The following is a 13,657-nucleotide window of genomic DNA, read 5'->3' as shown; positions in this document are numbered from 1 at the left end:
AGTAGGTGTGACTTAACAGAGGCTTGTAGCAGTGGTGAATTGCGTTTGTGACATTGCTGGTCCTAGGGATGGGAAAGTGCAAGCTTAGTGTAAGATGACCTGGTACGTCATTCACTGAACACTTTCTGGGTGCCTGTGCTACAATTTCTAAGTGGTCTTAGCCCGTTATGGTACTGCATGTTAAGACACAGGTATGTTACTTTCTCATCAGACTCCCATAAGCCCATTAGCATCATTCCCCCCTTAGCTTTGCTCGAAACAGGACGATGCAGAACCAAAGGGAATTTCACTCATTCAGAAACAGAGAGGAGACCAAGCAGGTGGTAGAAACATGACCTTTCTCCATGAGGTCAAATAGCTTTATTGTGATTAAGCACTACAATACAGTATATATCCATAAAAAAACTCTATAGTGTATATAAATTATTCCTTCCATTCAGTAATTCTTTTTTGTTTTCGGTTTTTTTTTTTTTCATTTCCATTACAGCTTTGGTACAATGTGATTTTATTATATTTTTAAATACTTTTAGCTTCACAAACTCAACACAAAGTACAAAACTAATCCGAATCGGGGATATTACAATCTACACAGTGGTGTTCAGTGGTAGGAAAAAATCTTACCTCAATGAATTCATGTCACTAGCTAAGCTATAAAGGCATACCTAGCAGACATGACAAAAATATGCACCATTAACCAGCAAACTTTTTTTTTCAAAATTTATTTTATTTTTAAATTTTTTTTTTACATATTTTTCCAGCAGCAAATCACTTGAGCATAGTCAGTTCTTATGTCCTCAACTGATTATCCTGTTGCGTTCCTCTTCATTTGAAGGCCATGAGTTATTAATGCACCGCTATCCTCGTATATCCACACTAAGCCACGGTGTCAGTACTTGACCTGCCACCCTGCATTATTAATGCTCGCACAGTTTGTCCTGCAGCTGGCAGAAATAACTGGAACGTTATTGGAGGGGCAGTGTGGGGCAATCAACCGTAGGTTGTTCTGTGGGGCAGGAGGTATGACATTACAGTAGACAGGCATTCCAGTGGCTGTAAGTGTTCCTTGACCTGATTGATTAGGTAGCATGATTGGTTGTTGATATGATTGTTGCGGCAATCCTTGAGAACCCTGGGTCATTGGCACCTAGGTAGGAATACAGAAACGATGGGGGAAAAAAAAAAGTAATTAGTAAACGAATTAAAGTAGGTCCCAAGCATTCCTACCTTCCTTCTAGCTGAATTTGAGTATACAACATGTTCTGCCAAAACATGTCGTTCTCTGCTGCTCAGAACTGTGCTCATCCCTGAGGATCTTCTTTTGTTGTAGAAGGGTAAAAGAGAAATCTCTCTGCTCCTGGGGGTAGTAAGTGGCTCTATCATAATCTAGTTGAATGTGGATTTCCGGGATCAGTGCAAAGAGAAGACTCAGTCCTGATATATCTAGGCCATCTAAAAGGTCTAAAACTTTGACCTGATCATTGACCTTTAAAACACATTTTCAGTACAGTAATTCTTAAGACATAAGGGGAAAACTTTACCCACAAGCAATCCCCCCATTTCCATCTGTGTTGCTGTAATGCTTTCAGAGAAGCTGAGGGAAAAGATGAATGGCTGCTCAATCAGTGCAAACTATTAAAATGAATTAGAAGTCATTTAGTTTCTTTGCTTTCCAGAGGGACCAGCAGGAAACATAAGCACAGGCCACCTTGTAGGCTCTCACAGGCTCTTGGCATATGTCACAGAATCCAGGTATAAAGTTGGGGAAATATGTCTGGGTAACTTATGTACTTGGTAAAAATCAAGCCACTTCCCTCTCCCCAAAACCCAATAAACAAAAATCTATCTGGCTACAGCTTGTTATAGAAGACATGGTGAGATCCTTGGCAGGCATCTCCACAGATGAGTAATTTTTAAGTGAATCAGGCAAAGCCCTCAAGACCATTACAGGAAGCAATACTGCATGAGCAAAAAAAAAAAGAACAATTTTTTTTAACTTGCTTTCTTCACAGGAAGAAGTATAATTCCTTCATCCTTTGTTACCTTTTACCTGCACTGCAGGCTGTAATAAATAGTTCATTTAAAGTATTCCCAATTCTGAATGAAAATCGGGAGTACTAAGAATATGTAAACAGGAAGCAAAGAAACCAATTTGACTTAGAAGTGGATTTTTCAGGAGGCTGCCTGCCATACACTGTCCTAATAAAGTAATAAACACCATTCTGAGACAGGAAAAATTAATTCAATTAAGCACTCTCTGAGAAAAATCAGTCTCTCTTTATGGCTTCCAAGTACCTGATAAGACGACATGGCTGGATACTGCACCATCATGCCTTGCACCTGATTTCCCTGTTGATTATTCATCAGGTTCTGGCTTTGGGGCGGCTGCTGCATTCCCATGAGACCCTGGAACCCCTGCTGCTGGTTTGGCAGGACAGGCTGGTAACCTGGAAGAAGAGAGGTGTCTTCAAATAGCCTGTCACTTCTAGGGGCAAAATTAAAACTGTTCTAAAGAACAGCAAATAATCCTGTCATTTCTCCTCGCTTTCGTCAAATACTTGCTCTATTTCCGGAGAGGCGTTACTAGAAATAAAAATCAAAGGGGAATAAACAAACACTATGACTTGACAGTTCTGGCAGGCTAATGTGAGCGGGCAGCACACATTCCCTCATGCTCTTCAACACCACAGCAGAGACCACCTTGAGGGTTGCCTGACTGTGACACAGGATTGTAAAGCCCTGAACAGACACAGGGTGCTACTGGCTATTTCCTCAGAGGCAAAACCCCCACCGGCTTCAAAGATATCACCATTTGGCCTTCACAGTCTAATCTGCTAGTTATCTTTCAGGTCATCTTTTTTATCTTACCCTGTTACCTTTCTTGTAGTGCAGCTCCCTAGTACGATGTAAACAGAGAAGGCTTTATTTAATCAAGAAGAACGTCTGTATGCACACTGGCTCCTCCTTGCAAGGCTTTTGATACAATTAGAGCATATTAAGGGTCATATACCACTCTACTAGTTTTGTTTTTGGCAAAAGAGAAAAATCATAAGTTAGGGAGCGTCTGGTCCTCCCTGTTGCTCCGTAGGAACACTGCTGACACACAAGTGACTGCCCAGGGATGAGAAGTTGATGCTTCTGTTTCAACCTGTGATTGGCTCTGTGTTCAAAGTCACCACAACATTGCAGGTTTTCTGCTGGGGCAGCTCCTCTAGGACTAATTGAGAAACAGGCAAAGTCTGTATGATCTGGAGGGCAAAGCTGCTAACGATGCAGAAGCGTGGATGGGAAGTGAAGTGTGAGCAGTGCACTGCTTGGCAGCAACACAATCCAGCCTGAGAATGTGTCTCGTCGGATGGAAGTGGGCTGGCTGGGTGATGCTACTATTTAGAGATGCAGAATTCTACAGAAAAAGTGGGAAAGGAAAGGAAGATGCAGAAAGATCCTGCCCTTGAAAAATGCAGCCAGCCACAGTCATTATAAATCTATGAATAATTTCTCCTTACGACATTCCCTGTCCTTTAGCACTCACAATTTTTAACATGCAGTTATGCAGTGCACTATTAACTCTGTAGCGCTGTTCTCCGAAAAAGCATATTTTGGGCAAAGAAGAATTATCAGAAGCAGCAATGCAGTGTTATTTTTATAAGAAAAATGTGTGTCACGTCTGTTCAATTTATATTCATGAATACAGTACATGGTTCAATATACTTCACAAATTGGAAATCATCACCTGGGTATTTCTTCATTATGTAAGAAAAAGTAACCCATGTCTCTGTTTCTGCTGGTCTACTGTCAACTGACAGCTTTCCTTCAAAATCTTTTCTGATGCCAGAGAAGCGTTGGGTATCTTTGATCAATTTTTTGGCGTTAAAGATACGTTTCTACAGACACGAGATCAATGTCTCCAGTCAACTGAGAAAAAAAAAAAAAAAACTTAATTCCATGAGTGATTAACTTGGCTGGGATATAGCATCAAACGTCTCCCAAATGCACTGGATTATTACACATTCAAATTTGCTCTTTTCCTATGCACAAACACAGTGTCAGCATATTTTTTAGTCACAAGAATTACCAACATCAGAAGTGCTGTAACTGAGTTTACAGAAGGCTTATACAGCAATAATAAAATTGCAAGTCCTCTTCTGTTCCCATATACCAATTATGGCAGGGGAAGGGAAGAAAGGACAGAAATAAAAAATTTAGCACTATTCTGGTATTTGCAAGACTAGAAGTTGAAGCAGAGAGGAGTCAACTGACAGCAGAAGCAGCATCAGATAAATCATCTCATGTCACTTGCAGTTGTCAAAGTAAATCCCAGATGTTGTAATGAACGATATAGATTGATGGCGGAAAGGCATCAAGTGACACTAAGTTGCGGAATGCAATCAAACACCGGGTCCAGGCTCAGAGTTGGACTGTGATGCACTGGGCACAGGGTGGTGGACTGGTGCACTGCAGACAGACAGACATAATTTGGGTCAAGTAGAGAGAAATCCTTTCATCTCTAGTAAATATAATTGCATTACCATAACTCTAGTCAGACCACTGCTGATACTCTGCTGCATGTTTGAACATACAGCTCTCTCTTCACCTCAGCTTTGTGTTCCATATTTTCTAAATATGACAAATTTATTTCCCAATACATTAATGAGTATCAAACCGGAACAAAAAATTATGGAAATGACTACGTATCTACCCTTATGCTGAACATGTAGGCATTACTATAATGTGCACCTCTGCCCAGAAAATCTCCTCTGTACTAGCAGCACTGCTTAGTACATGGCACAACCACTCCAGGATTTAGGTGCAGGAATACAAAAACGGGACAGGTTAAGAGCTGAGGTCCACTAGGTTATGGATTTTTTTAACAATCTTATTTCTCTTCAAGGACTTCATCAATTTCTCCTGCCCACAGTGCACGTACATCCCTCACCCCTGTTTCAACATGCAGAGTCCTACTTACATCCCGGGAGTCAGGAGAAGACCCCTTTCCTACTCCCTCTGTGAGCCCTTTACAAAGCTCTGACCACACAGAAGGGCCTCAATACAAGCCGAAAAAATACTTCACGTGCACTCTAACACACTTCCAATGCGATCCGACAGGAGCAAACAAGTATTAGGGAAGGAATCTGATCACAATGTCTCCTGAATCTTCTTTGCTGTTGAAGGAAATTAAGTCATTTCTTTGGCCCAGAAAAAGGTACTTCAGTCTCTTGACCACTAGCTCCCTTGACTTGTGGGTGGAAACAGGGATATATTAGAAGGTTACTGCCCTGCTTGTATCCTTGCAAAGATGCTGGCTGTCATCCCTTCCTCACTTAATATTCTTGGACTTCTTTTTAATTATTGTTAGTACCCTTTGGAATATAATGAAGTTATGGATGTCAGACCTTGCTGCACAACTCCAGTAGAACATTTGGTCAAAATCCAGCTCCCCCTCCAAGGCTCTGCAACTTGAATTAAGCCACTTCCCTTTACCTGACAGCAAAATCTGACCCTTTAATATGTAAAATATATGAAGAAAGATGCAAGTTCCTTCATTACATCGAACGTAAAAACCTGACAAAGTACAAAAAATATACTACAATAGTGCAGAGAGGGTACAGACTATGAAAAGATGAATTCATTTATCTACAACAAGCTCTATAAAAGCAAGAGAAAAATTCTGTGAAAAAACAAAGAAGCCCAAGTCTGTTCTGCTAGATGGTTTCTGTTTCAGCACAAATACAAGGGGAAGGAATTGGCACTCTATGTGGCAATCCATTTGAACAAGAAGTTGTTGATATCAGAAACCAGCTGCTTTAAATTTTCCACCTCCGCAGCCCAAACTTTGCAATTCTGAATCTGCATGCCATGTAACCTTTGAAACGGATCTTTCAGTGTTTACTGTGCCCTGATGTCTTCCTATGTTTTTGTGTACTGGCCAGGAAAAGAGCAGGGATGGGAGAATGGAGCCTCTGCATAACTGACAGTCTTATTACATCAACCTTTCAGCAACGTTCATGAAACTGTATAATTCTAGCAAATCATCTGGGTTTTTTGAGGGCTCAGACTGCCAGAGATTGCTATTCCCTCAAAACTATTTATTTTGTACACACATAGCAGTTTCAATCCTGAACTCAGCTCTGCCATGCTTTTGACATGCTATTTATTTTTCAGTGAAATTAAAGTAATACAGCATTCTCAAAAGGCTTGGGAACCAACTGCAGTGCACAAAAAGCCATGCATGGCTGGCCAGAGATGGATGTTTTGGAGCTACATAGGTGTCAGAAAATGAGCAAGAACAGGAAGAGGCACCATGCCTTCTGCAGCAATAGTTTTCTTCATACTTGCTCTTTTGCTCATTAGCTTTCATACTACATAAAGTGTAATCCTTAAAAGCCTCTTTACTGTCCCCTGAGAACATACATACGTGGGTTATTTTCTAATGACAGTACACATCAGATGAACCATCCTATTACTGCAAGCTCCAGGGCCTCTTTACTGCAATTATATCATCCTGCTGTATGTTATCTCTTCTACAAAGGAGGATTTTTTAAATCAGGGCAAACATGAGAGACATTGTTAAACAACCAGAGGAACAAATCGTGCACAGAATTTCAATGAATGCCTCAGAGGAAAAGTGAGCCTTGGATTGCAGTTGAAATGGAGGAGGCCGTCATACCATCAAGGTAATTCTCTGCAACCTTTACAGCCTGCATCACCATGTTGATAGTCGGCTAACTTAAACAGCCTGGGGGAGAAACACTGCATGAAAGACCCACAAATGTTTTAATATCCTGATGAGGCTACAGAGCTCAAAAGATGAATCGCAGTGGTCTTACACCTCTGTCAGTAATGTCACCCAGAGCTGTAATTAAAGCATATTTGGTGCTCTGCTGGCCTCAGCATACACCCTGCATGGATGGCAGATCCATGTTTGGAGGGACTGTTTCATTGCTCATTTTAGATTTGAAGCATATATTCAGAAGATAGCTTTGTAATATGTGTATCAGCACTCTGGGTAAAGAGTAATCAGCACTTCGGCTGATGAGTGTGGCAGTCTGGCACGAGTCCCTGAACTGCAAATCATATTGTACTCCTATTGTACTCTTGCCACTTGAACAGAGTCCTTGCATCTAAGCCCATCTGACTGAAATCCATAAATTCACAGTGGTTTTGATGTGAAGTGATTTGAGAGCTCATCTGCTCCCCTCCTGCTTCACTCAGTGTAGTGCTGGAAGAAGCCAAGCACACCTTGGCAACGTGCTGCAGCAGCGCAGGCAGGCAAAGCCCAGAAGAAACTCAAAAGGGAAACCTCAGCGGAGCTAACTGGGCTGGGTGCAAGGCTGTGCAGCACTGGCCATGCTCCCACCTGCTCCACAACTACTGCAGTGCCCTTCTCAGCCTGGCACCCCTGCTGTATAGCCCTGGTATGGACCATCTCAGCCTCTGCTGGAACTGCCATCAGAAGCACCGGGGAGAAGACTGAGTTTGAGCTCCCAGGGAAAAGCTAAGGGGAACAAGTACCAACACTGGGTGAAGACACAAGGGAGTACCCTGCCATGTACTGAAAATAGTGTAACAGCAGGTTCTCCACCCGGTCTCATGTGCTGCACTTGCCACAGAGGCTTACATTCACAGAAGACTCGCCTAAACTGGAAAGGGCAGAAAGAAGAGCTACAAAAATGATCTGAGGTCAGAAAGTGCATCTCTTCCTGGAAGACCTAATGAGCTTGCTCTGCTCTATTTATTCAAAAGATGAAGAGGTATCTGCTGGTAGATAGTTAATCAACAGAATAGAAAACAGTATTAAAAAAATCATGGTTGGAAGATAAACCTAGAACCATTCAGATTAGAAATAAAACTCAAAGTTTCAGCAGACCCCATAATTATCAAGGGGGCAATTTACCAGAGAGGAAGCATATTTGCTATCACCTGAAACCCTAAAACAAGGATGGACAGCTTGCTAGAAGATATTAATCAGTTTAATAAGAAGTTCTGGGAATAAAGGTATCATTACAGTGTGCTCTGTGTCCAGTATTATTCAGAGCATTAAACTACATATTTCAGACTTGAAATACTTATGAAAACGTCAGCCAGCTAGCTCTTAATGCTTTTCCTATCTTCCAAGGAAATGACTAATCTTTTGCATGTAAGACAGGATCCTCTTTCCAGTCTGCTTCCTTCGGATCCCATACTGGCAATGCCACCCAATTCACTCCACAATCAGACAGCTCACCTGTGTAAGGTGGAGATTCTAAGGGCTATTTCTGGCCTATTTTAGTTTACTTTGCCCTGGCTGGAGTAGCGCTCCATAGGTTTTGTAGGCTGAAAAATATGATCAGTATCTATTCCCACAACTTTGCTAGGCCACATTGTCCCTTTACTTCTTAAAATAAGCTGTGAGTAAAGTATTAAAGTGTTTGGATGCAGCTTTTACTCTATAACCACAGAAACTTAAAATCCCCGTAATAAGTTCCCAATCAGAGAAGAAAAAAATGTCATTGTAAAGCTGTAATTCAGTCATGCACACATCAGTAAGTTTGGTAAAGTTTTTGGCAACTCACTTATTTGCCAAAAGCTCTGAGCTGGTCCATCCCAAAGCACTTGCAAAACTGGAAGGAAGAAAAAAAATGAAGCAAGCAGTTTGGCAAGATCAAACACTTTGTCTTGACACAAAGAACCTTTTGATTCTCAAACAGACCCTAAATTTATCTGTAAAATACGAGGAAAGGAAGCAAGGTTGAGGAATCTTGTGTTTAGGACAGTTAGCCAAGCTGTGGGAGGTGCATACTGAAATCCCTTCCCAGCACAACTAAGAGCATGAATTTGAGGCAAGGTGTTTGCAGCAACCAGAACAAATCCCTCCCTGCTACAGGGGTCCCTCAGTCCCTCCTGCCTATAGTCCTTACCTCATGTGAGATACTCAAGAACTGGACTGCAACCAGATGTTTCACCTCCTACATGACTACTGTAATTACCAGATACAAAATCTCCCCACAAACTGCTCGTTCTAGAGGAGCACTGCTCCAAGGCCTTGTGCTCAGACTGGCTTCTCATGTCCAGGTGTTATGCATTAGATTTGGGTGGCTGCTGAGGAAATCAGGGTTCATTCTCCCCACCCCTCACCCCCCCACTATGCAGTTGGCCATTACCTGGCCAGTTTCACTGCAAATGATCGACTAAATGTCTCACAGAAAACACAAAATTAAGCTATAAATTTAAGCTGACTTTGGTTTTAGCCTCACCCTGAAGCGTCTGCAGTTTGGAAGACTCCCACTGAAGACACACTAATTAACATCTCCCTGCTTCTGTATCATTTTCTGTGCAAGTCTGAAGATCTGAACTTCATCCTGTGCAGCTGGAATCCAAAACACTTTGTAAATAATTTTGTAGTTTCAGCTTGGATCTAAAATCCAAGGCATGCTGCAAACCAAATCTAATGCAGCTGATCAATCCACTCCTACTGTGCCTGCTTTCTCTCTGCAATACACATAAAAATGTCTTGACCTAGGAAGATACTCAGGCCTTGTGTTCCACTTGAAGACGTCACAGATAATTTATGGGTGTGAAGTGGATACCGTGTGAGCTAGGACGACAAATACATAATAGCTTAATGCTAAAAATCTATCCCTTTTCCATCAAAACATAAGACCATGCCATTATTTTATTTAGTTTTCACAAACATACAAAGGAAAAAACAAGAATACCTATGCCTAAAATAAAGGAGTATTAAGAAGCAACAGATAACTTGGATGTACAAGGTGGCTTATAACATACATAAAGCAGCACACGTGCTAACAACCACAGCGGCACACGGACTCCTCTCCTCATGGCACTCTGCAGGCTCAGACCCTCAAAAGCAAGAGAAGCCTTTTCACCTAAGTGACATGGTTTGGCTTCTTTCATTTCAGGTAGAAGCACATCCCACTCCAGCAGTACAGCTTGCAGGAAGACATGGGGTATTATGCTAATTTTGTTTTCAAAATTTAAAACTAATGACATGGATTCTTTCAAGTTGTGCATGATCAAAACAATTTTTAGCTAATGGCACTCCAGTTACGTTCACTTGAAACACATAACACAGTAAATATATTCCTAAACTGATTACAATGACAGTGACTCGAATAATTCTCTGTAGAGCTGGGGTTATAAAACTGCAGGATTTTGAACTTAGAGTCTAAATACATAATTGCTGCCAGAATCATAGCTCCCTGGTCCCTAAATTGGCTGTAGCTTTGCGGAGAGCACATTCATGCTTCCTGAACCTGGTAGCAGATCAACAGCCGTATTTGTTGGCAGACCCACAGAGAAAGAGCCTTATTCAGCTGCATTAAGGAACTCAGCAAGATGTATACGCATCAGAGATATGAGCCAGCAAGATTTATTACCACAAAAGAAAGAAAAAAAATACTCGTCTGTCTTCACTCCCCCTTTCTCTGGTTTACAAAGCTACAAATCCCACAAAATCAATAGTGCAAAAACATCTTCATCCAGCTTCAGCAGAATAAATCAAATTTGGAAATTTGCTGCAATTTTGCATTACTTCAGAGCAACCTATTTGTTGGATTTGGTAAAAACTGCTGATGAAAATACCCTGATACACAGGAAATTTTTTTGTGGATAACAGCTCTGAAGCCCCCCATGTGGGTAGTTCTGTCCAACTGCTAGAGCAGGATCTGCCTTATCTAGCTGAACTGCTCCTCCTTGTCCTCTTCATTTATTCTTCCTCAAAAAGCTATATGAAATCCTGGTTTTACTTGTTTTGTAATCCCAGGGACTGGAAGAAACCCAAGGCATGAAGCATCCGAAGTATGGATGGTTTAATGTGCTACTCGAGACAACACGGCTGACAACACAGCCAACTTCTCAGCTGCTAATGAAATGGAAAAAAATATAGGGGAATAACACAACTCCCCTAGCAATGCAAACCTGCCCAGTTCAAAAGATGTGCAGGATCAGGGCCTCAAAAATCTATTTTTTAACTCTGCTTCTTCTATATAAGCTGGAATAAGGTACATTTTTACAAAAGCTAAGAGCTTTGTGCACAGACTTTTCCTCAAGAATAGTCACTGCAACAAATGGCCTCATCTGGGCGGTAGAAAGCCTCCTGTTATGGTGGTTTAGATTATGCCAATGAGAAATGATGAAAGTAACACTGCATATCACCCGTGAGATTTAGAGCTTCTTACATGTCAGCGCCAAAGAAACACCCATTACATTTTCTTTTACCCTTTCTCTATAATGCCAAATTCCAACTGCTAGAGACAAGGAATAGCATTATCTTTTAAAAAAATATTTAGATGCATGCTCACTGTCCCATGCGGGAAAAATGTTTTCACAAAGAGCGCTGAACTGTTATTTAAAGTCTTCTACCTCATCTTCTTCCAAGCAACTACCTTTACAGCAAACATGCAAAATCAGGGATACAATGAATTTATGGATCACTTTAAGATGCACACCCGCCCCTCAGTTACTTTTCCACACCTTAAAATAGTTGTTTTAAAACTTGGTGACCTCACTACCAAGTAAGAAGGCCCAGACAAATAAGCAGTATGATTAAATACTTTCATTATATACCTAATGAAATCACATACTGTAACATCTTCTGAGACTAAAATTTTAATTAAGGCAGGCTGACATTTTGGCTTCCTTCCCTCCCTCCCATGTTCCAGGGGAACAGCAGGTAAGGTCAAACAAAAAGCTTATGTGATAAAATTGCATGAGAGCACTCTTGGGAGCCCTGGCATTATTAACAAGAACATGAAGAAGGGCACAGTTGAACAGTTCAAAGATAAATGATTGCATTCAGTTTACTTTTTGCTATCAACTGGAGAACCCGAGAGCGCTATTATTTGACAAGAAATGTGTATAAGTAGGCATCAAAAAGAGTTTGAATAGATAGAAATAAAGGAGATTCAAGGTTGGGGAAACATTTTTCTTCAGTTTAAAATCTGGATCTATTTTTTCCTTGTCTACACAAAGGATTTCCAAATTATAGGGACAGCTTTAAGTACAACTTGCTACTGGGAAGTGGCTTGATGCTGAAAATAAACCTGTTCTTGCTGAGAACCTAAACCCATGTTATTACATGACACTTTAATAACTTATTTTATTCTCTTTTCAATATACTTTTATTTTATGTTTTGAAACCATTTAGCAGTGTTCTTGTTCTTCAAAAACTATTACAAAGATGACTTGCTCTTCTCTGTGAAGATAAATCTGAAGATAAATGGAGGGACACCTCTTACAGGCACGGTGTAAAACTGAAAGCTTCTGTAAGATTCAGAAAAGAAAATTCTATTTTTAAGACAAAATCCTTTTATCTCACTTCAGTAAAAATATAGAGGGAACAGCCAGCTGCAAGCCAAAATAACTGCAACACAATAATGCAGGGCTCCATTACAGCAGCATAATTCCGGTAAAGCAGCTGATCCAGGATCTTGGCACTTACCCAGACCCTGGAGCCTGACTTAAATGCATTAACCCAGACAAAGCATGTGCAGCTGTTTTTGGTAATCTGAGGCTTCTGCATTTTATTGGAGACCAGGAAAAAAAAAAAAAAAATCACTCAGCCAGCAAGTGACACAGGTGATACAGAGAGAAAGGAAGAAAAGTATTTTATGCTTTTGAACTAAGTTAATCCACGTTGTCACGTGAACACGCTCAACAGCTCTGGGGAGATGGGCTTTGGAAAGCATTTCCCTGTGGCCAGCACGATGAGCAAGGGTTTACACTGGAGCGGTGTAGATGCCCAAAGCCAGCTGAGATACCTGCAGGGAGGGTACTGCAGGACCTGGAAAACATTATTCAGAGAGGGGTAAAGCCTTCTCATCCCCACAGAGCTAAGCTCGTACATGGTTCTCATGACATCAGGGAGGTCCTGAATAGCGCCAGGGGAAAACCAAGTATAATCCTTCTGCTCTCAGCTCCTGCCCACCAACCCTGATGACATTAATGAGAGTTAATGCAGACCCACAGGCAGGCCAATAGATCATTCTGGAGAATTTCTGGGTTGCTTTTAAGAGAGCTTTACTGCTTAAAGACCAAATGCAATGCAAATCTAGTCATAGCCCTTACTATGACCAGAGACTGTTATACTGCTGTAGTCTGCTGCAATTCTTCTTTATGGGATTTTCTGAATAACTAACATACAACTAAAACACTGATGTAAAAACTCATTAGTGTTATTAGTAAGAATCCTTTTGACATACGATGTACTATAGGTCTTGCCTCACATTTAAAAGTGGCATCTAGAGAGATGCCCTTACCAGCAAAACATAGAGGATCTTCATTTAGAATGATTACGTAACATTATGTTTAGGGTTCTGCTGAATTCAGGGACAAAGTTCCCATCCATCCTTGCAGAAAAAAAAATAATTATTTAAAGCTAAGATATACAGTGAACTGTGAAGAAATGAAGCATATCATTAACTATTTTATTAATATTATTTTCAGAAAAAAACCCAAAACAATAGCTTTCACTGAAGACTGCAAGAACAAACTGCTCTTTTCTCATCTTTCTACCCAGAAAACTGTATTTTGCAGAACCGCCAAATGTAACCTTTGTTACAAATGTATTCATTTTCACATGGGAATATTTTTCATGCAAAATGGTAATGTCCTGTAGTTCAGGGTGAGAATGTCAATACTGTAGCTGGTGCAAAGTTATATT

General features: G+C 40.8%; 1 protein-coding gene across 16 annotated transcripts in view; it reads right to left on the bottom strand.

Annotated features, from left to right (window-relative positions):
• Nucleotides 1-321: 321 nt before the first annotated feature.
• ARPP21 (cAMP regulated phosphoprotein 21) overlaps nucleotides 322-13,657 on the bottom strand; it is a 203,048-nt gene continuing 189,712 nt past the window's right edge. For all 16 annotated transcript variants that reach the window (XM_075083549.1, XM_075083542.1, XM_075083544.1 and 13 more), the window contains 2 exons: nucleotides 2,293-2,444; nucleotides 322-1,144 (listed from right to left, as the gene is read on the bottom strand). In XM_075083549.1, the coding sequence (XP_074939650.1) occupies nucleotides 887-1,144; nucleotides 2,293-2,444 (410 nt within the window). In that variant the 3' untranslated portion in view covers nucleotides 322-886. The remainder of the gene's footprint in view (nucleotides 1,145-2,292; nucleotides 2,445-13,657) is intronic.

The sequence above is a fragment of the Phalacrocorax aristotelis genome, chromosome 2 (genome assembly GCF_949628215.1).
Source record: "Phalacrocorax aristotelis chromosome 2, bGulAri2.1, whole genome shotgun sequence".
NCBI classification, from domain to species: domain Eukaryota; kingdom Metazoa; phylum Chordata; class Aves; order Suliformes; family Phalacrocoracidae; genus Phalacrocorax; species Phalacrocorax aristotelis.
The sequence above is the reverse complement of the archived record's forward strand: the minus strand, read 5'-3'. Positions and strand labels throughout refer to the sequence as shown.